The sequence below is a fragment of the Octopus sinensis genome, linkage group LG26 (genome assembly GCF_006345805.1).
Source record: "Octopus sinensis linkage group LG26, ASM634580v1, whole genome shotgun sequence".
NCBI classification, from domain to species: Eukaryota; Metazoa; Mollusca; class Cephalopoda; order Octopoda; family Octopodidae; genus Octopus; species Octopus sinensis.
In genome coordinates this window covers 10,036,816-10,061,181 of record NC_043022.1, presented here as the reverse complement: position 1 = coordinate 10,061,181, position 24,366 = coordinate 10,036,816, and the positions used below count along the sequence as shown (strand labels likewise).

The following is a 24,366-nucleotide window of genomic DNA, read 5'->3' as shown; positions in this document are numbered from 1 at the left end:
GTTCATAGATATACTATATCCTATATCTGAAAATGAAAGACGGTGAAATCATGACTAGATCACTTTTTATCATTAATTCTACTGGTCCATGCGAAGTCGTCGTGAACAACGACCTCCGATTTAAAACAGAAGGGACCACAAACGACTTGTTACATTCACCCAAATTACAACTATGATTTAATTAAACTGAGGTAATTACTATTTTATGATGTATTTTATAGACATTAAACAACATATCGTAGAAATGTTTGTATATATTCAGAATCCACATAGGTAGCGTAAATAATAATTTTTTAAGCCAATAAAGAATCCTATAATTACTAAGACTCATTAACCCAACTGAATTATTGTTTTAAAATATACCTTATCAACAATAAAACACAACACCATAGTTGAGAAGTTTTGTAGACATTCAGGGACACCAAGCATTTGGTGTCTAGGTGATGCTTCGTTTTTGCCAGAGGTCGTTATGTACAGATTCAGTAACCTTACCTGTTGTTCAATAGTTCAAAAAAGAATATCGCATCACCTACCTAGTATTGTTGATGTATGTGGTTATGTATTCAATGGTGAGGGTCAATAACGGGACGACAAACGATTCACTTCCAACAGACCTTAGTACACTGTGACGTCACATCCGTCATGAAAGCTAGCGCCATTGACATTCATCAGCCGTACTTTTGAATCATGCCATATAGAAATTACATTTCGGCAGAGAAAATTATGAATGAATCATGATTAAATTTCTTCTAACCATTTGAAGTACAGTACGGAACCTCTTTTCCGGGTTCAAGACATCCAGGAATCCTATGCAGTATCATGCAATATAATATATTCGTAAGGCAAGCGAAGTGGCAGAATCATTTCCGCGCCGGATAAATGTTGAGCGGCATTTCCTCCTACTTTACGTTTTAAGTTCAAATGCCGCCGGGGTCTTCATAATTTCGGAGTCGATAAAATGAGTACCAGTTGAACACTGGGGTCAATGAAATAGTCTTATCCCCTGCCCCGAAATTGCTAGCCTTGTGCTTTTTTGTTTCTTTGTTGTTTTCCCATTCGTTTCTCCGGATCTTGGATTTGTATTTTTAATGTGTTATTGTATTACATATGTATCATTTCTAAATGTGTTATATTCCAATAAAACTGATACCTAACTCTTTAAAAAATGTATTGAGTATATAGTCTCTGTTATAGAAGTTGCTTAATTAGCATACGGTGTTTTAAAAATAGTTTTGTTTTACACTTTCTGAAGATTAAACGTACTGCTTTAGAACTGCATTGATTTGCCCCTGTATTTGTTAAATAAAATAATATTCTTTACTTCTCTTTGTTAATTTTCACCCTATAAACATTACAAAGAATTATGGACTGTCTTCCTCCAAGTGATGAATGGGAATAGTGGATCCCTCACTTCTTCCTGAAACGGCAGTTCATCTCAGGTCGGTCATCAGCTCAACCACGTCCAAACTTAGAGAAGGCTGTTAATGCCAAATTCAGTGGATTTGACATTAAAAGGGCTGTTTGCCTTCTTTCCTCTCTGCCCTCCCTCATCCCTTGTACCACAGACTCCCTCAACCAACTGAAGGAGAAACGTCCTCCAGCCCCTCCAGATAATCACCTACACTGACCCAAACCACCAAATTTTCTACAACTCATCTTCACTCCTGACAATGTCAGGAGGGCAGTTGCCTCTTTTCCAGCAGGTTCTGGCGCTGGGATTGATGGCTTATGACCTCAGCAGGTTCTGGCGCTGGGATTGATGGCTTATGACCTCAGCATCTTAAGGGTGGTATCTCCCTGTCAGCTGGTGATGCTAAGCTTGAACTCTTGGAGAACCTAACACAAATCATAAACTTGTTCTTGTCTGAGAGTGTCCTTGCCTACAATCGTCCCCTGTTCTTAGGGACCAAATTATTTGGTCTCATCAAGCCCAACGGTGACCTCTGCCCCATAGCAGTTGGTTGTACTTTGCGATGGCACACAACAAAAGTGTGCATGTCCGCAGTTTCTAACTGCCTAACCAAGGAATTTTACCTTATTCAGCTAGGAGTGGGAATTAAGCTAGGTTGTGAGGCTGCTGCTCATGCCACCAGGGCTTTCACCAACTTGCCCTCTGAATCCCGAAAGGTCATCCTCAAATTTGACCTTAAGAATGCTTTTAACTCGATCAGTCAAGACGTCATCCTCCACACAGTAAGGGAGAATTCTCCACCACTTTATCACTTTGCTTGGCAAGCCTATCGGGAGCCCTTCGACCTCTCATTTGGTGACCACCTCATCCCATCTGCCTCTGGAGTCCAACAGGGTGATCCACTTGGTCCTGCCTATTTGCCATTGGGTATTGATGATGTTACCAAGATGGGAGCTGACCTAGACCTAAATGTCTGGTACCTCATTGATGCTTGTTTGGGAGGCCCTCCTGACAAGGTGCTTGCAACTGCAAGGACAATGATCAAGGAACTTGGTCGTAGAGCCTCCAGCTGTATGAAAATTTCCTGACTCCCCTCCCCTTGTCAGAAAACAGCTTCAGGAGTTGTGAAGAACGAATTTGTATGTAGTCTGTTTCTGAGAACTATTCTATTGGACTGCTGTCTAATCATTAAAACATTGATTTAATTGTGAACATAGAAAGAAATCATACATTAATCCCTATTTTTGCAAGCAGTTGTATCCGTAAAAAATTTTATTTGCAGAGAGCAGAAAATGAAAGAAGATATATGAAATGGATGTGTGTGTGTGTGTGCGTGTATGCTGGCATGTGTTTATGTGAGAGAGAAAGAGAGATAGAGTGAGTGAAGTTCTGTGTCGTGATGACTGATGTCTTTTAAGGTACACACACATATAGAAAATATGAGGACATCGTATAAAATTTTAATGATAGCTGATTTATGGAAAAGATTATTTAAAATTTTTGAAATGCAAATATGTGAATGAAAATTAAGTTCAGACCTCTACATGGTAGCTAGACCTGGTAGAAATAGCAGCCAAATCTCCCTCAAAACACCCTATTGTCTTAATCTGACAATTCTGCCTGTTATGTAGTTTGAATGAGAAACTGTAACTAAAGATTAAGATTATTAACCCCACTAAGAGGTGAAAGAAGAGAGACAACATAGCGAAAGTTTTGGCTGACTGTCATCCTGTACTCCCCTTGTTGCTAGCAAAATGGTATATGCCGGCTGTGTGAGCAGCTGGTTGTTTTAATGGCAGAACAAACAGGGGAATTCCATTAGAAAAGTTTTAATCGATTTTCTCCGTAACTATGGAGAAATACAACTAAATCAATTATCAACTACCAGATAATACCCAATCACATACTTTATTAAACCACTACATATGAACATTAAGGTCAAACATAATAATATAGAACAAAACAGTGTACATGAAGGAGTAATATGATACAATAAGTACAATATGTATAAGAGAATATAAATAAATATAAACTACATCTTACAGCTGTTTCGGCCATGCAGATATGGGTGTCTCAATTTACTTATATTAGCTATGTGTGATAGGTCAATATGTAGTTATAAATGATACATTTACAAAAATATCCCAAGGCCTCTTCGGAGATTATGAAATACAAACCAAATTAAATATACACCCATATAAGTGTGGGTACATACCCATAATATATCATATACACATACATATGAGTGCATATACTCATACTCCTATACATATATATATATATACATATATATAATAATATAAATAATATATATCAATAAACATACATATATTCTATATTTAATGTAACAGTTTTTCAACGTAATATTATGATATTACAATGTAGAAAACATACACATATTAATACTCAAATGCAGATATACAGAGTCAAGAGTACATTATATTAATTTATATTAATTTACAAAATGTCATTAATGTTAACATCATTACTATTATCATTACCACTAATGCTACCGATATCATTATTCTTATTATTAATAACCCTAATACTAGCAAAACAATATATAGATCACATTATTAGCAACATAATAGCAAAACCAAGAACAACAATAGTACTACAGTACCATGCAAAGCATTAAATATCTGCATATACATACAAAATGAGAAATAAAAGCATTTGGTTTACATGATATTAAGTTCCACAGGTGTATAAATGTACATACGAGTGCAATTTATAATTTCAACTGCGACACAAATACAGTATTACGTTCAGAAATAGTTAAGAATTGAACGCTAAAATATGATTGGCTTGTACATTTAAATTTAAATTACAATTGTCTTCTTTACAGTTGGTTTGTTAAGCAATATCACACACGCACACTTGCAAACGTGCGCCCACACGCACATACACAGACAAATCACAACATAAGAGATACCAGCCCACACACACACACACACATGCTTACATACAAATCTACTCACAAACATCCATAAAAATGCATACGGACATCTATACCCAGTCGATGTACGTTATTATCATAAGATACATAATTAAAATAACGCCGTATATTTCGTAAACAAATTATCGTGCCACTGAAACTTCTATATATTGTTACAATTTCGACTATATATATGTATATATATATATGTATATATATATGTATATATATATATATAATATATATATATATATATATATATATATTTTCTCTAGTTTCAGCTCAGTGCCGCGGCCATGCTGATGCACCATACATAGTATATATATGTATGTATATATATATGTATATATATATATATATATATATATATATATATATATAAAATATTAGGGAGTAAATCCAAATTTACAGGGAAAAATTAGATTTAAGATTAAATCAAATTTCACAGTATAAATATAAATTATATTGTGTATTGGTTTATGTTTTTCACTGTTTGATTTGCCTAATAGTGGTTTTATCTCTAATATAATTATATATATATATATATATATATATATAATATATATATATATATATATATATGTAGCAGGCTGACTGTGATGTACCACATCATGTCGATATGATGTAGCCCACTACTAAATGTAGTATGTAGATGTAAAGTCTAAAGGTTCTTGTGTTGGAGTTCCAGTAAACATGGAAGAATCAACACCAAGAAGGAAGAAATATTATTTACATACATTTATTTGCTCAACAAGTAATTAAAAGGACAGGGTACTTTTTGGTTATCTCATCCCCATTAAAAAACTGGGTTGTCTCCCCACTAGAAAATAGAGTTAATGTGGCGACAAGAAATTGGATTGAAAAAGTTAGATCCTTTTGATTCAATACTTCCACACATTGTTGAAATTTGGCCTCCTCAGTAGGTATGGTATGATTTGTTATAAAAATGCTATCAGGCGCAGGAGTGGCTGTGTGGTAAGTAGCTTGCTTACCAACCACATGGTCCCGGGTTCAGTCCCACTGCATGGCACCTTGGGCAAGTGTCTTCTTCTATAGCCTCGGGCTGACCAAAGCCTTGTGAGTGGATTTGGTAGATGAAAACTAAAAGAAGCCCGTCGTATATGCATATATGTGTTTGTGTTTGTCTCCCAACATTGCTTGACAACCGATGGTGGTGTGTTTGTGTCCCCATAACTTAGCGGTTCACCAAAAGAGACCGATAGAATAAGTACTAGGCTTACAAAGAATAAGCTCTGGGGTCGATTTGCTCGACTATAAAGGCAGTTCTCCAGCATGGCCGCAGTCAAATGACTGAAACAAGTAAAAAAGATTGAGTAAGATGCTTAATTTTTTTCAGTTTTGTATGACTTTTTATAAAAATATTATCAGATTCCATAAGATGTTTTATCTTTTCGATTTTGTTTGTTTTTTTGTTTAATTGAGGTTAAACCAAAAGTACCGATATTTCTCATAAAACATGGAGAAGATTACCCAATTTTTTTAATGGGGTTGAGATAACCAAAATGTACCAAAGACAGTAGTAATTGCAGTGATAGTGTAGAAAAAGGTTGGCTCACTGGTTAGTAGTTGGTAGTATGTAGAAGTTGTCTGTCAGTAGAGAGTGAAAGAGTAAGGAATGTACGGTGCTGACTAGAAAGGAAGAATTAATAAAGGTAGCATTGTCTTTCTTGCACATAGGAGGCTTCTTTTTGTATGTGGAGTGAAGGGCAAAGGGAAAGAGCTGCTCCTTGGTCAGGCTGACACAAAAAAAGAAATGGTAGGAAGTGTTTTCTGTTATAAAGACTATGGTCGATAATATAGGTCAAACCCTAAAAAAAGGACTGACCTTTCCTTGACCAGTACAGGTGCTAGGGCATGGAGTGTTTCCTCAGCAATCATCTAGTGTGGAGAGGTTTATCATTATTATCTCCTCCATCAAATTGCAATAAGATGTGATCTCACAACTTCTGAATATAGCCTTGGGCTTTACTTTTTTACTTTTTACCTTGTATCCTCACCATTATGGACTTACTGACTCTGATGAAGCTTTGGAGTTCAATTTTTGTATGATATGTCAACTGTAGCATACTGGATCCCCAAAGTAGAAACGACTGTAAGACTGGAGTACTATTTATTTATTTATTCCTATGATAATAGTAAATAAATCTTACTGATGTTTGTCTCTTCTCCATTTTCTTCCTTGCCCTATATATATCATCATCATTGTTTAGCGTCCGCTTTCCATGCTAACATAGGTTGGACGGTCCAACTAGGGGTCTGAGAAGCCAGAAGGCTGCACCAGGCCCAGTCTGATCTGGCAATGTTTCTACGGCTAGATGCCCTTCCTAACGCCAACCACTCCGCGAGTGTAGTGGGTGCTTTTTACGTACCACCGGCACAGGTGCCAGACGAGGCAGGCAAATGGCCACGATCGGATGGTGCTTTTTACATGCCACCGGCACGAGGCCAGTCGGGGCGGCGCTGGCAACAGCCATGTTCGGATGGTTCTCTTATGTACCATTGGCACTGGTATCACAACTGCAATTTCCATTGATGTTGATCGATTTCGATTTTGATTATATATATGGAGTTTCTACCTTTGAATAGGTTGCTACATCCTTGTTACTTGCATGAATTTTGCTTCCCTGGTAACTGTTTATTGAATTTTCATTGTTAACTGTAAACAAAAGTAATTCATTCATCCATATATATATATATATATATATATATATATACAAGATAAGAAAATGGAGAAATACATCTAAATCAAATATCAATTATCAGATAATACTCAATCACATACTTTATTAAACCACCACATAAGAGACTGTAGGGTTAAACATAAAAAAGCAGAACAAATCAGTGTACATAAAGGAATGTACATAAAAGAGTAATGTTGTATAATAAGTAGAATATATATAAAAAAGAGAATATAGGTCAATATATGGATATAAATGAGACATTTACAAAAGTATCATAAGGCCTCTTCGGAGATATACATATACATATGAGTGCAAATACTCACACTCCTATACATATAAAAATATACATATACATAATAATGCAAATAAATAATATAAATTAGTAAACATATATAAGTTCCACCCTAAATGTTTCAGTTTTTCATATATATATATTGACGAGTAAATCAAGCAGACGAGTAAATCTTTTGTTCTGTCAGTTTCTGGAAAGTTTTATGTATTCGGAGGAGACCTTTGGCCTTGTTTCGGTCAAAGAAGGGTCGAGGAACCACCCCTTTAAAAATGCGGGAGCTGTGAGTTTGTTGGACAGTCGGGAACAGAGCGAGTTGGTGACAGGTAGTTCTGCTGGAGACAGTGAATGTGAAAGACAGACAAGCAAGAGGATGACAGCGTAGAGGAGGACAGGCAGATAGGATTAAGGAGCTGAGAAGAGTTTGAGCGACGGCAGGTTCGTAACAATATATATATATATATAAATATATATATATATATATATAGAGAGAGAGATTTCGTCTATCCTTGTTTGTCCTCTCTGTGTTTAGCCCCTTGTGGGTAGTAAAGAAATAGGTATTTCGTCTGTCGCTATATTCTGAGTTCAAATTCCACCGAGATCGACTTTGCCTTCCATCCTTTCGGGATCGATTAAATAAGTACCAGTTACGCACTGGGGTCGATATAATCGACTTAACCCGTTTGTCTGTCCTTGTTTGTCCTCTCTGTGTTTAGCCCCTTGTGGGCAGTAAAGAAATAGGTATTTCGTCTGTCGCTACGTTCTGAGTTCAAATTCCGCCGAGATCTACTTTGCCTTTCATCCTTTCAGGGTCAATTAAATAAGTACCAGTTACGCACTGGGGTCGATATAATCGACTTAATCCGTTTGTCTGTCCTTGTTTGTCCCCTCTCTGTGTAGCCCCTGGTGAGCAGTAAAGAAATAAGAAACACAACTTGCAAAATCTATGTATGTCATTGTTCAGTTTTATTTCAATGCCAATAAAGAACTGCGTTCTAACCTAGATACAATGCACCTCCATTGAAATTTCAACATTAACGATATTTTTGTTTGTTTGTATGTATGTGTTCTCATGCATATAATTGTATATCTAGACAGGCTCATATATATTTATATATATGTGTGTGTGCGAACCTGTCCGGCTTTAAGCATTTGTACTCACTCACACAGACATAACCCATTACCTTTTATATACGACTGGCTTACAAATCCACTCACAAAGCTTTGATCGATGCCAGGCTACAGTAGAAGACACTAACCTATACCGCTAAGCATTTCGCCCGGCGTGCTAACGTTTCTGCCAGCTCGCCGAGGTGCCACGCAGTGGGACTGAACTCGGAACCTATTGTTGAGGCCTCTTACCACACAGCCACGCCTATATTTTGTATATAAAACCGGAGCATTCATAAACATCTACACAGGTGCGTACATATCTGTATGCGTGAGTATGTGCGTTTAATTACGTTTCTGAGAAAAATCCCTGTATTTAATTTTGTTGACATTTTGCCGTCAACAACTTCGTGTTTTGAATACGTGTGAAATAAGTCCTACTTAATATTGAAAAAACGGGCGGGCTTTCGGAATGAGGTGTCCCAAATAAGTTCGATTTTATCCGTTTTCGTCGGGATTTTTCAATCTTTCAGTTTCTATTCTTCATTTGGCATTCTTTCTTTCTTTATTTTTTGCACCACACACTTCAAAATCATGTAGAATAGCCTTTTATAAAACAAAAAAGGGAATTTTTCGAAGAAAGTATGCGAAATGGATTTTTTGTTTTCGCAATTTCCGTAAATGTTTTTTATTTCTTTACTTTATTTTTTCAGCTGAATAACATTTATGAGTTTTTTGTGCATGTATATTTGTGTATGCACATACATACACAAATATTCATACCTGCACACAAACACATATACTTACCTACACAAATGTACATACACAGACACACACACGTTCAGAAGCATAAGCGATCCGGCTGAAGAATAAATAAAGAAATAAAAGAATTTTTTTGGAAATTGCCGAACAAGTACTTTCACTACTCAAGTACTTTTTACGAAAGATTGCCCCCCCCCCCCAAATTTAAACATCCATTTAAAAAAATCCACAGGTTGCCAAGACTTGGTAGGAACATACAAACAAACCTGCTGACAAATACATTCATACAATGGACTTCTGTCTACACCTGTCCAAGGTGTAACCGCAGTGACCGCATACAACCACCCGAGTATTAAAAAATTATTTCTACACCCCTTGTTCTTCTTCCATATTTCTGAAATACATGTAATTCAAATTTTTAGTTAAAAAGAAAAACAGAAATGAATTCCCTATATTTTAAACGTTGCTCCTACCGCCCCCAACAACAACCACTAATAAAATATTTCTTTCCCTTTTTATAGTTATTTTATTGTATTTCACATTCTGAATCGATTCGAATTCACAATTATAACAAAGATGAAACAGAAATACTTTAACCACCCCTTCACATTTTTTAAGAGGGAAAAAAATTAAACACATGCAGAAACTGATGTGTAAAAGACAAAAAGAGAATTTCGAAAGACATTTCTCTTCTATAAAGCAATAATTTCAGTAATTTAAAATATACAAAAGGATATCTGTTGACCGAAGCAAAGTCTAATGGTACAGAAAATATCTCGTGTAGCATAAAAGCAGTTTATCACAGCAACACCTTGTCAAAGTTTATTTGTTTGTCTTTGTGGAAGGAAAAAAAAAAAAGTTTATAAAACTAAATTTATTGGTAATTATGTCTATGATATCTTGTTTTCACCTTGATTTAATTTCTGTGCCGTATGGAAAAGGTTTTTTTTTTGTTTACATAATGGCTAAAGTATAAATGAAAATAAAACGAAGACAAAAGAAATTTAATTGTGAAAGATTATTATGAATGGTCGAGGCGTAAGAATTTTTGCTTTATTCTCCCTGTACATGTAAATTCGAAATGTTTCAGAATGTGGAATACTATAAAATTACCGTTTAATCTGCTTGAATTGCAAACATTCCTTAACTTTCAGAAAAATGGATATATTTTAACGACATTTACTACAAATGCGCTTCTGGTGATGTACATTTCGATTATACCGGAATTTGTTGTGGAAACATTTTTGTAGGTGGGACGAGGGGTTTCGCAAAATTCGCACAGGTTGGCTTTGTTTCATCATAACCTTCGGAAAAATAGGTATTTGGGATCTTTTCGGTTTGAACGGCAGTTTTTTTCTAGCGGTGTCATATGAAATTGTCACCCATAATTATGACCCTAGTATCGATCTATTGCATTTCAATCTGTTTTAGGGTTAGGGGTGGGGGGAAGGGTATCTTTTTTTCTTCACAAATGTAAATAAACCCAATCTGTGGATCTTTTCCTTTTGAACGGCAGATGTCAACACAATTTCTAGTTAACTAAACACTTTTAAACTTCGTATACTGGTAGAATGTGTTTATAAAACTTCATTTTCTCTTGGTTTTATTGAGAAAATTTTATAGTTTGTAAGATATTGCGTCTGAAAATTCGAGCATTTCGGCAATTTTAACCAATCGATTACCTCCATTCAACTAAAATCATTTGCTGTGTCTAAAACTGAGACAACATCCTGTAACTAACCCTAAACCTCCCCACTAACCCTAACGCTAATTTTTTTTCTTAATTGTTAAATTAATTTAATTCCATTGCTTTAGTTTTTTTTACACGCGTAACAATTAAATTAATTTAACAATTAAGAAAAAAAATTTAGGGTTAGGGTTAGGGGGGAGGTTTAGGGTTAGTTACAGGATGTCTCAGTTTTAGACGCAGCAAATGATTTTAGCTCAAACGAGAGCATAGGATTGGTTAAAATTCGAAAAATTAAACTACGTTAAACAAACAAATTACAATTTTCTCAAGAAAGCCAAGAGAAAAAAATATTTTATTTTGACACATTCTACCAGTATACGAAGTTTTAAAGTGTTTAGTTAACTAGAAATTGTCTGCCGTTCAAAAGGAAAAGATCCCAAAAAGATGTTTTATAAACACATTCAAGGTGTCACATGGTGGTATTGAACCTAGAACCATGTAGTTTAGATGCAAACTCCACAGCCATGCCTGCACCCTATGCATGAACCTATCAACACGGTTACAACTATGCCTGTATATACACACAGGCACATACACACGTGTGCATGCGCGTGCACACACACACATACCTGCACACAAATTTACTATATGTAAACTAATTTGTTATTTGTACTTACTGTGACATTTCAGGTAAAGAGTGTTGTTACTACGAGAGAATGGTTGAAATAATTCCAACACACGTGAAGGATGTCTACATCTGCCACATTAAGCAGTTCAAAGACCATCGTGGAAAGCTCTGTGAATTATTCAACATGGTCAAATATCCAGAAGAAATTAAAAAATTCTTCCCAGTTCAACAGATTACTTGGGTGACCAATAGAAAAGTAAGAACCGTTTACACATTTATACATCCATGTATAGATAGAGGCAAGTATGTAGATAAAACAAATTAGATACCTCAAACATATTAAATATATTAATCTCTTTATTGCTAAACATAGAGGGGACAAACAAGGACAGACAAAGGGATTAAGTCGATTACATCGAACCCAGTGTGTAACTGGTACTTATTTAATCGACCCCGAAAAAGCTGAAAGGCAAAGTTGACCTCAGCAGAATTTGAACTCAGAATGTAAAGACAAACGAAATACTGCTAAGCATTTCGCCTGGCATGCTAATGTTTCTGCCAGCTCGCCGCCAAACATGTTGAATATATTAAGCATCGGATACAAAATATATATATGTGTATACATGCAAAATGAGAGGAAGCAAAAAGTGGAAACCATCAGATGATGAATTTTTATGTATAAATATATAGCTATTTATATAAATAAGTCCTTCTTACACAGGGTACAAATGATAGAGAAAATCAAGGGTCTGGATTAAGATCTGAAATGTAAGATCTCTACATTGATGACAGAAGCTCGTCTCATCTAATGTTAATTGCATCCATACGGCAGCATATTGGGATGTACTAAATCTACCGACATTATTATGGATCACCAAGCCCCCCGAAACAGCTGTTGGACTTATAACACCTTTAATCTTCCAACCTTTTACTTTTCTCTGTTGTCTGTAGCCTGTGTAAGTTGGACCTATTCATATAAATATCTATACATAAAAATTCATCATCTGAAAGTGTCCATGTTTTGCATGTATATGTATTTTGTATTTGATGTTTACTCTGCTGGGTGGTTGGTGTTAGGAAGGGCATCTAGCCATAAAAACGCTGCCAAAACAGACACAGAAGTCTGGTGCAGGCTCTTGTCAAACTGTCCAACCCATGCCAGCATGGAAGGCAGACATTAAATGATGATGATGATAATAACGTGTCTCATTTGCTTATCCACATAATTGCTTCTATACCTGTTCAACCTGATCCCTCTTATAGCCTTTCTTCACCTTGTGCAATGATCCCCTGTAAAGACATCGAAGTCTAAGTTTGAATCTTTTGAGCATTACTAAGTGTCTTCTGTACAGAGAATATCTGGATCTCGTCTGTGAACTATATGTACATGTGTGGGTGTGAGTGTGCGTGTGTGTTTCTGATTATATATATATATATATATATCATCATCATCGTTTAACATTCATCTTCCACAAGAGCAAACCAGTCCGAAGCCTGCACCAGACTTCTGTGACTGATTTGGCGGGAATTTTTACAGCTGGATGCCCTTCCTAACACCAACCACTCAGCAAAGTGGACTTCGTGCTTTTTACGTGGCACAAGCACAGGCGAGGTCAGTTTTAGGCAAGATGACTTAAATGGATTATGAAGTGTAGAGTAGAATGTGTAATATATGTGTGTATGTGTGTATATATATATATATATATATATATATACACACACACATATATATATATATAATGGGAAGGTTTAAGAAAATAAACAAAAGACGAAGGCAGGTGGAGTACAAACAAACAACTGTATTAATATGGCGCTCAGGAATAGAAATAGAACAAATCTTTTACGTTTCGAGCCTACGCTCTTCAACAGAAATATACACAGAAAAGAAACATATATATCATCATCATCATCATCATCATCATTTAACGTCCGCTTTCCATGCTAGCATGGGTTGGACGGTTCAACTGGGGTCTGGGGAGCCCGAAAGCTGCACCAGTCCAGTCAGATCTGGCAGTGTTTCTACAGCTGGATGCCCTTCCTAACGCCAACCACTCCGAGAGTGTAGTGGGTGATTTTATGTGCCACCGACACAGGTGCCAGACGAGGCTGACAAACGGCCACGCTCGGATGGTGTTTTTTATGTGCCACCGACACAGGTGCCAGACGAGGCTGGCAGACGGCCACGCTCGGATGGTGTTTTTTATGTGCCACCGACACAGGTGCCAGACGAGGCTGGCAGACGGCCACGCTCGGATGGTGTTTTTATGTGCCACCGACACAGGTGCCAGACGAGGCTGGCAGACGGCCACGCTCGGATGGTGTTTTTATGTGCCACCGACACAGGTGCCAGATGAGGCTGGCAAACGGCCACGATCGGATGGTGCTTGTTACGTGCCCACAGCACGGAGGCCAGTCGATGCGGTACTGGCTACGGCCACGTTCGGATGGTTTTCTTATGTGCCACGTGCCACCGGCACTGGTACCACAAAGATACAAATTCCATTGATGTTCATCTATTTTGATTTGTTTTGATTGATTTGATTTTCACTTGCCTCAACAGGTCTTCACAAGTGTCACAAGAAGAAGGTATGCACAGGTGGACTGACTACGTCCCAGGTAGGGGCCATGGGTTATGGCCTGACTAGTCTTGCCGGGTCTTCGGATGGTGTTTTTATGTGCCACCGACACAGGTGCTAGATGAGGCTGGCGAACGGCCACGATCGGATGGTGTTTGTCATGTGCCCACCGCACTGACTACGGCACTGATGGATTTCTTGTGTGCCACAGGCACTGGTACCACAAGATACAAATTCCATTGATGTTCATCTATCCACCGACACAGGTGCTAGATGAGGCTGGCGAACGGCCACGATCGGATGGCCAGTGATGCGGTACTGACTACGGCCACGTTCGGATGGATTCTTGTGTGCCACCGGCACTGGTACCACAAGTGGTACTGACTACGGCCACGTTCGGATGGATTCTTGTGTGCCACCGGCACTGGTACCACAAGCGGTACTGACTACGGCCACGTTCGGATGGATTCTTGTGTGCCACTGGCACTGGTACCACAAGGATACAAATTCCATTGATGTTCATCTATTTTGATTTGTTTTGATTTGATTTGATTTTCACTTGCCTCAGCAGGTCTTCACAAGTCGGAAGGTATGTACAGGTGGACTGACTACGTCCCAGGTAGGGCCCACGGGTTATGACCTGACTAGTCTTGCCGGGTCTTCGGATGGTGTTTTTATGTGCCACCATGTTCCCACATCACGGAGGCGAGTCGACGCGGTACTGGCTACGGCCACGTTCGGATGGTTTTCTTGTGTGCCACAGGCACTGGTACCACAAAGATACAAATTCCATTGATGTTCATCTATTTTGATTGATTTTCACTTGCCTCAGCAGGTCTTCACAAGTGTCACAAGAAGGAAGGTATGCACAGGTGGATCGACTACGTCCCAGGTAGGGGCCACGGGATATGGCCTGACTAGTCCTGCCGGGTCCTCTCATGCACAGCACACTTCCATAGGACTCGGTCTTCAGTCATTTCCTTGGTGAGACCTAAAGTTCGAAGGTCGTGCTTCACCACCTCGTCCCAGGTTTTCCTGGGTCTACCTCTTCCACAGGTTCCCTCAACTGCTAGGTTGTAGCACTTTTGCACACAACTATCTTCAGCCATTCTCGTCACATGACCATACCAGCGCAGCCGTCTCTCTTGCACACCACAACTGACACTTCTTAGGTTCAACTTTTCTCTCAAAGTACTTACACTCTGACGATTATGAACACTGACATTACACATCCATCGGAGCATACTGGCTTCATTTCTTGCAAGCTTACGCATATCCTCAGCTGTCACGGCCCATGTTTCACTACCATGTAGCATGGCTGTACGTACACACGCATCATATAGTCTGCCTTTTACTCTTAGCGAGAGACCTTTTGTCACCAGCAGGGGTAAGAGCTCTCTAAACTTTGCCCAGGCTATTCTTACTCTAGCAGTTACACTTTCAGCACACCCACCCCCGCTACTGACTTGGTCTCCTAGGTAGCGGAAGCTATCAACTACTTCTAGTTTGTCTCCCTGGAACGTGGTAGAAGTTGGACTCTGCACATTTCCAGTGTTTATTTCTCCTGAGCATCTGCCACAGACAAAAACTATTTTCTTAGTTAGCCTTCCTTTGACATTGCTGCACCTCTTATGTGTCCATAGCTTACACTTGGTGCACCTTATAGAGTTTCTACCTACACCTTTTTTACAGATCGAGCAGGGCCATCTACCTGAAGTCGTTTGTGGTTGGTCCACCTTCCTACTTATTAGGACTTTGGTTTTGGCTAGGTTGATTCTAAGGCCCTTCGATTCTAATCCTTGTTTCCACACCTGAAACTTCTCCTCCAGTTCTGATAGTGACTCAGCAATTAGAGCAAGGTCATCAGCATATAGGAGCTCCCAGGGGCATCCTGTCTTAAATTCTTCCGTTATTGCCTGGAGGACTATGATAAATAGGAGGGGGCTGAGGACTGAACCTTGGTGGACCCCAACCTCTACCCGGAATTCTTCACTGTACTCGTTGCCAACCCTCACCTTACTAGCTGCGTCTCTGTACATGGCTCGCACAGCTCTCACTAACCATTCATCTATCCCTAGTTTCCTCATTGACCACCAGATAAGGGATCGGGGGACCCTGTCAAAGGCTTTCTCTAAGTCAACAAAAGCCAGGTACAAGGGCTTACCTTTGGCTAGGTATTTCTCCTGCAGCTGTCTTACCAGGAATATAGCATCAGTAGTACTTTTCCCTGGCACGAACCCAAACTGCATATCATCTAAGCTAACTCTCTCTCTAATTAACTGGGCTATAACCCTCTCCGTAACCTTCATTACCTGATCCAACAGCTTGATGCCCCTGTAGTTATTTGTATCTAGGGCATCGCCTTTACCTTTGTAGCAGTTGACTATTATGCTGCTACACCAGTCATTGGGTATGACTATATATATATACATATATGACTATATATATACATATATTCATATATATATATATATACATATATACATATATATAATACATATATACATATATATATTATATATATTTTATATATAGATATATATATATATGTATAGAAAATAAAGTTATTTTATTCCATAAGTGTAGAAATATAGGAAAAATAGTTGAAAATGCACTAAGAATAGTTAAAATATGTTTTATTATTATATTTAATGTTTTAACTGGTTTCACAGTTTACATTGATTTTCAAAAAGTTCAAAGAGAAAGGTGTGGCCTCTCTCTTGACTAGGATTTGATTGGTTGAGGATAATGACATGACTGGTCTTAGAAATTTTTGTAGGTACCCTGCTATGTCAGTCTGTTAGTATCAAGTTAAGGCTGACATGGTTGACTGAACATATCCAAACAATCAATGCTCTACATGTTTCCCAGTCAAGTGTTTGTAGAGAATGATTAAGTTTATAACCTTTTATATGCTTTGACATGGTTGAGTGAACATGTTTAGTTATAATCAAGGCATTCCAAATGTCTGACTAAAATTTAGGTTGTTGGGTGTGTGGGATGAGCGGCAGTTCTCAGGATGTTTTAGATGCCAGGGACCGCACATGGCGCGGGACTGTACGCAGCCGGGGCCCGTTTGCTATCGATGCAGGCAGACAGGGCACATTGCCTGTGATTGTGGCCAGGGAAACGACCGCGGGGAAGTTGCTGCCTCTCGAACTTTCCCCTCAAACGAGTAGAGGCGCTATTGGAGACGCTGCCATTGATTGACGTGGAGGCCGAGGGGGAGTCGTTCAAGGCCCTTGTGGATACGGGCTGTACGACCACCCTGGTGACTTCGAGGGTGACGAAGGAATGGAACGGGGTGTGTAGTGTCCGGGCGGTCGACGGCAGCGAAATCTGTTGCAGAGGCAGCAGCAAGGTAGAGATAGTGGTGCGCGGCGCAACGCTAAGGCTGCAGGCAATTGTGGCCGAACGCGTGATAAATGGAGTTGATGTGGTGATGGGGATGGACGCCATCAACTGCCTCGGTGGCGTCAGTGTTGTGGGAAATGAGGTCATGTTCGGAAGCGTGGGGGCGTCGTGCACTGCGAGTCAGGATCGCCAGAGGGAGCAGAGCCCCGCGAGGGACTGCGCCGCTTACACCATCGAGGACAAAGACTTTCAGGCGGCATTCGATGGTCAGCGGTGGACGATAGAGTGGAAATGGAAGGACGAGCCCCCGACACTGGAGAACAGGGTGAGCTGTTACCAGCATACCCTGAAAGGCCACGCCAGGGTTGAGTTTGAAGACGAGGTGGAGAGGTGGATCGAGGAAGGGGTCCTTGTCCCTTGGAAGGAGGAGGTAGCAGGCGGAGTGCTACCCCTGATGGCGGTGGTGCAGCCTACGAAGGGAAAAGTCAGACCGGTGCTGGACTTCAGGGAGCTAAACCAGCACATATCGTGTCACACGGGAGGTGAGGCGACAGACGTTTGTGGTGAGGCATTGCGTAAGTGGAGACAGTCGACTGAGGCAGCGACGATTGTCAACTTGAGATCGGCATACTTGCAGCTCCATGTGAGCGACAAACTATGGCGATATCAGCTGGTGCGGTACAAGGGCCGGACGTACTGTCTAACCAGGCTGGGTTTCGGGCTGAATTCCGCTCCGAAGATCATGGCGGCAGTGCTTAGGTCCGTCCTAGGGAAAGACGGCAAGATTAGAAAGGCCACCAGCTCCTACATTGACGACATTTTGGTGGACGAAACTGTAGTGCCAGCCGACGAGGTAGTGAGACATCTGGAGAAGTTCGGACTGATTGCTAAGCCACCGGAGTCGATTGAAGGGGGAGCCGTGCTGGGGCTGAAGCTGCGAAGAGATAGATCAGGTGAATTGGTGTTCCGGAGAGGAAATGAAATCCCAGAGCTGAGTTCCAGCGTCAGCAGGAGAGAGCTGTTCTCGGTGTGTGGGAAGTTGGTCGGTCACTACCCGATCGCTGGATGGCTGCGCACGGCGTGTAGTTACACCAAGAGACGAGCGGAAGGAGAGAGGTGGGGCGACAAGGTGGGAGAAGGGACGGTGGCGATGATGCAGGAGATCCTAGAGAGGACAAGAGCGGAAGACCCGGTCAGGGGGAACTGGTACGTGCCCAAGACGAAATGCGAGACCATCTGGTGTGATGCTAGCAGTATAGCGATAGGGGTGGTGTTGGCAATCGAAGGCACTGCGGTGGAGGACGCGGCCTGGCTTCGGAAAGCAGATGATTTCAACCACATCAATGTCGCCGAATTAGACGCGCTGCTGAAAGGGGTGAACTTGGCCTTGAAATGGGGGCTGCGCACGATTGAAATGCGGACGGATTCAGCCACTGTGCTTGGCTGGGTAGGATCGGTGATCACCGGTGACAGGAGAGTGCGGACGAAAGGTGCTGCGGAGATGTTAGTGAAGCGCCGTCAAGGAGTTCTAGGTGAATTGATCGCCGAATTCGGACTGAAGCTGAACGTGGTCTTCGTGCCTTCGGAGAAAAACAAGGCGGACGTACTGACCAGGGTGAAAAGGGCGTGGTTGGAAGAACCGGAGGAGTGTCGGTTGGAGTGCGGCGTGTCGGTTGGATGACTCTGAACTGAAGAAACTGTACACTATGCATCACCTGGGTGTGGACAGGACCCTGTATCTCCATGGTCGACTGTGGGCCGGGCCAGCTGGCCATTTGGAGGGAGTTGAGATCGGGCATTGCTGACGAGATCGTGCAGATCCTGAACGGGATATTTTTAGAGAGAGGTCCCGTGGAAGAACTACTGATGGACAACGGGGCGGCGTTTCGTTCGGAAGCATTGAGGGTTATGCTTGATCGATGGAACGTGCGACGCTTGTTCAGAGCAGCGTATAGGCCGGGCGGTAACGGGATCGTGGAGAGGCACCATCGGACAGTCAAGGCCATAGCGGAAAGAGGGCACATTTCGCCGCTTGAAGCAGTTTTTTGGTACAATTTGTCTCCCCGATCCGGACAGGCTGAGGAATCTGTGCCGCAGAGAGCTGTGTTCAAATATGAATGGAGGCACCCGAGCAAAGCGCCGGAGGGTCACAAGGAAGAGAAGGGACCTGTTCGCGTGAAAATAGGGGAGGAAGTCTGGGTCAAGCCACCAAAGGCGTGCTGTACGTCTCAATGGAGCAGAGGAACGGTGACGGCGATCAATTCTGGAAGCAACGTATTCGTAGATGGCACACCGCGACATGTCTTGGACCTTCGCAGGATTGTTGCTTCGACGGACGATGATTCGGGAGAGGGGGAGAATGAGGAGCCCAGCTTGAGAAGATCTCGACGAGCAAGGCGCTCTCCCGGTTGGATGGTAGACTACAACATGGAGCGGAGAGATTGTGATCTTTAAGATCAGGGTGGCGTGTGGGATGACGTCAGCAGCCGGACGTCAGCAGCGGGGTGCATCGACCGGAAGCTGGGGCAAGCGGAAGGGGTCAGCGGTCAAGCGTGCGCAGGGGGCGGAAGTTGACCTTTTCCAACGTGGCTCGTGCTGGCGACAAGACGTGCGAGGAAGTCGCTAAAGGGTTTTGGGGCTAGCAGCTGCTATTGTTAGTGTTCGGGTAGGGCTGTGAGGAAGGACCAGCCATCTCTGGAGGATCTCTGTCACCACGAAGAGAAGGTAGGTGCCTCTATATTCAAATCGCACACACTCACTACAGGGTGTGTAGTTTCCTCATGATAAGTGGCAGAATAAATTTTATGCATTAATACTTATTTGTGTATGTAATCTGTTAAAGTTTGTTAAATCTGGGTTTGTACTTTTGTCTGAAAGTATTTTCTTTGTTTATCCGTGCGTCACCTGTGGTATTCGCCGAACATAGGTAGAGTGGGAAGACCTGGAATTTAGGAGACTTATTTTTTTGCACATATGTCTGCGTGTCCACTCAGTGGAATCTGTCTAGTACTGGGGTCACATATTTGTTGTCAGTGAATGGCGGTCAGTCTATTTCTTAGAGTAAGCTTTGTTTGATGTATGTAATCTTCATTACAGCCTTGACATTTGTTATTAAACTCCTTGAAGAACGTGTAAAGTGATTTTTTTTATCGTAAAAGTCTGTCCCGACTTGAATTTGTATGTTGTGTCTTCAATAAGCCTTGTGAGTGGATTTGGTAGGTGGAAACTGAAAGAAGCCCATTGTGTGTATGTGTGTGTGTGTGTGTATATATATATATATATATATATAATACAAATAAGAAAATGGAGAAACAAATTTAGTTTGTTCACTTGTAACCCCTATCATAGCAACAGGTGTCTTTTGACTAAGGACGAATTAATTTATGCTGGCGTGTGTGGAAATACAAGATTTCATGGGCAAAGGGATGAATATAGACGTTGCACGGACAGCAGCCGAACAAAGACTAGCTTTGTTCATTTTTAGTGAGACCCCAAAGTTGCTCTAAGAACTTAGTCAAGTCTCAATTCACAATCCACAAAGCATTTTAGTTTGATTTCATATTAGATCCAGACTCTATTTCTGATTCTATTTTGTGTGACACAATACACCCTCTGTTTTCTCTCTCTCTCTCTCTCTCTCACACACACACACACACACACACACTGAGTATAACAATATTTCTTTGATGATTTTATTTTCCCAGTTTGCCCATCGTGGACTCCATATAGCTGCTTACTCAAAACTCTTAACCTGCATCAAAGGTTCAGTTTACGATGTGGTTGTTGACACGCGACCAGACTCCAGCACTTACCTTCAATGGGTAGGTGTAACTCTGAGTGAAGAGAATGGGTACCAGCTACTCGTACCCCCTGACTGTGGACATGGTTACCTAGCCCTGGAGGAGGGCTGTGCAGTTGTCTACTGCCAGGTAAGCTTTCTATTTTCTTTGCTAAATTCCTTTATTCATATCATGTTTATACAAACAAGGTGAGCATACCAATGAAGTTGTAGATTGTGAGTTCAAATCTGTTGGTGCATATTACTCTTTACATGGGTCTATGCAGAACACTTGGGAAAAGCAGGGATCAAATTATCAGAAAAGGTTCAGCCTAAGCCCACACTCTATCAATTATCTTGATGTGATTTGCAATTGGATTCCAACTCTTTAACTTCTGAGCATGGAAGCCAGTTAGCCGCTCTGGCAACGATCACGCTCGGATGGTGCTCTTGGTGCCCCACTAGCACAGATGCCAGTAAAATATTTTTCTTTTCTTATAATATTTTTACATTTTAACTTTCTATGATTTAAAAATTTTTTAAAATTTTTTCTAGGGTGGATGTTTCCTGCCATCAGTTCCTGAAAAAGCTGTCCATTTGTTTGACAAAGCTGTATCAGTTGATTGGCCTTTTATTGATCAGAAAAGCAATTTTCTGATATCGGAGAAAGACTCAAAAGTGCCCTTCTTAGAGGTGGATATTGAAAAATTTAAACCCAATCGCAAAAGAATTCTGATTATTTCTTCAAAAGGTCAAGGTGAGTGATTCTCTGAAAGGTCAAATTGAGTGAGGTGACTCTCTTTAACCTCTTGACATACACATTTTTTTTCAAATTTCCATGAAAAAAAAATTTTTTTAATTATCTATTTTTAATCCGTATATAAGTAAGAATAACGACAAATTGTTTTGGATCACTCATGATTTATTATGAAGTTACTGAGAGACATGACGGTTACTGATAATAATTAATGATAGAAAACAGAAATAACATCATGAACGAAGTATTTCAGGTAAGAAATAAGCGACATGTAACTCAGAGTACAGTCAACGTATATTTTCGTTCAAATATATATTTACTAGACATCTCCGAATGAAAATATACAAGATAATATGTTAAGAGGTTAAAGGTCAATGATGAGGTGGAGATTCTCTTTAAAGGTTAAAGGTGGTGGTGGGGGTACTCTTTAAAGGTCAAAATACGTCCCAGTATGGGATTATATGAGTAGTTTTCTTTATTGTATACATGTATATGAGTATAAAATTGTATTATATAAAGCCGAATATACATAGAGCTGTATGCAGGTGTCTTTTACTCTTTTACTTGTTTAAGTCATTTGACTGCGGCCATGCTGGGGCACTGCCGCAAATCAACGCCAGGACTTATTCTTTGTAAGCCTAGTACTTATTCTATCGGTCTCTTTTGCCGAACGGCTAAGTTATGGGGACGTAAACACACCACCATCGGTTGTCAAGCGATGTGGGGGAGGGGGGGAGCAACACAGACACACAAACAAACACACACACACATGCGCGTGTGTTCCTGAAAGTTGCTTTTTATATTTTCTACGGGTTGCTCGAAGCTAATCTTCTTTATTCGTGTATTAAGGCTACCATTGGTTTCATGTTAAGAAAAATCTCAACAATTCATCCACACCGGTGACAGCAAAATTGGTGGGTTTCTCTATTTTGGTCGAAAACACGCAGTCATGGAAGGTCTAGCAAAAACGGTAAATAAAAAAAAAAAAACACAAATCACGGGGACTAACTCTTGGATAACAACTCTTGCATAATTATCTCCCTTGGATAAGACATTTGGGGAAAATTGAATATTTTTCAAACGCACACTCGTTTTTATGTTAACAATTTTTTTTCCTTACAAGCTTATATTTACTTGCATGTGTACCTGGTCACTAAAGTTTATTATAAGCTTTGGTGTCAAAATTTTGCAGTTTTTGCAATTTCATATGTTATTAGTTCGAGTGTATTTTGTGTGTATAGTCGTGTATTCGTATATTTTTATTCCGTTGTGTCTGGGGAGAGTCATTTTCTTTTTGTGCCTTATAATTGCATTATAAGACGCAATAAGAAAATGACCCTCCCCAGACACAACGGAATAAAAATATTTTGGTTGGATGAGACTTAGCTTTGTAGTAATGTGCAAAGCTCAGATTCAGTACCCCATCCCTTCTGTGTTATAGATACATAGATAATCTTTATATATAAAAGTCAAGTTGTGTGTCTGTCTCCTACGATTTAGATTCCTAACTACTCCCACATTTTGCGGTGCAGTGTAACCAAAAGCGGGTATCTTATAGTCGTGATTCATATCGAGCCCGTCTGGGTATTAGCGCGCGTCTACGATGAGTCTACGATTTTAAAAATAATTTACCATTATTTTTTTCCATTTTAATGCATTTTTTCGCTATTATATAAGGGAAGTAACTCTCTAAAAATGTCTACGATGAGTCAACGATTTAAAAAAAATTTACCATAATTTTTTTTCCATTTTTAATGCATTTTTTTTGCTATTTTTTGGCTATAACTCTAAAAACGCTTATATAGTTATTTCCCTTACAAACCCGAGCAACGCCGGGTGATACTGCTAGTTATATATATAAAGGATCAAGGTGAATGAAGAAGATTAGCTTCGAGCAACCTGTAGTAAATATAAAAAGCAACTTTCAGGAACACACGCGCATGTGTGTGTGTTTGTGTGTCTGTGTTTGCCCCCCCCCCCCAAACATCGCTTGACAACCGATGATGGTGTGTTTACATCCCCATAACTTAGCCGTTTTATCTCTCTCTATAAATGGCAGTTTGTCTGTCAGGTTGTACCCTCACCCTAACCACGGCTTTCAACCGATTCTGATGAAACCTGACACACACATAGCCCAATGTCATAATTCAAAACTAAGGCAGCGAAAATTTTGAAAAGTTCCCCCAGTTCTGAAAAAAATCGATAAATTCGACATGGGGTCGAGAATCAGAAACACAAACCACAGACTGTCTAGAGGACGCAACTTGACCTTTTTAACTCTCAACTCCATCAATATCCAGCTACTTAAAGCTATTCCTGGTGATGTCCACATCTACAAATCTATTGATAGGACAGCAGACCCCGCCGAGCT

General features: G+C 40.2%; 2 protein-coding genes across 4 annotated transcripts in view; one reads left to right on the top strand and one right to left on the bottom strand.

Moving 5' to 3' along the window:
• Positions 1-687, bottom strand: part of LOC115224780 (protein phosphatase 1 regulatory subunit 7) — a 52,029-nt gene extending 51,342 nt beyond the window's left edge. For both annotated transcript variants that reach the window (XR_005003943.1, XM_029795690.2), the window contains exon 1: positions 534-687. The gene's annotated coding sequence lies outside the window, so the exon portion shown is untranslated. The remainder of the gene's footprint in view (positions 1-533) is intronic.
• Positions 688-8,603: 7,916 nt separating this feature from the next.
• Positions 8,604-24,366, top strand: part of LOC115224778 (methionine adenosyltransferase 2 subunit beta) — a 49,082-nt gene continuing 33,319 nt past the window's right edge. The window contains exons 1-4 of one of the 2 annotated variants that reach the window (XM_029795688.2): positions 8,604-8,761; positions 11,593-11,786; positions 21,165-21,389; positions 21,794-21,995. In XM_029795688.2, the coding sequence (XP_029651548.1) occupies positions 11,619-11,786; positions 21,165-21,389; positions 21,794-21,995 (595 nt within the window). In that variant the 5' untranslated portion in view covers positions 8,604-8,761; positions 11,593-11,618. Of the gene's footprint in view, positions 8,782-11,592; positions 11,787-21,164; positions 21,390-21,793; positions 21,996-24,366 lie in introns of both variants that reach the window. The other variant, XM_036513692.1, reaches the window with a different exon arrangement.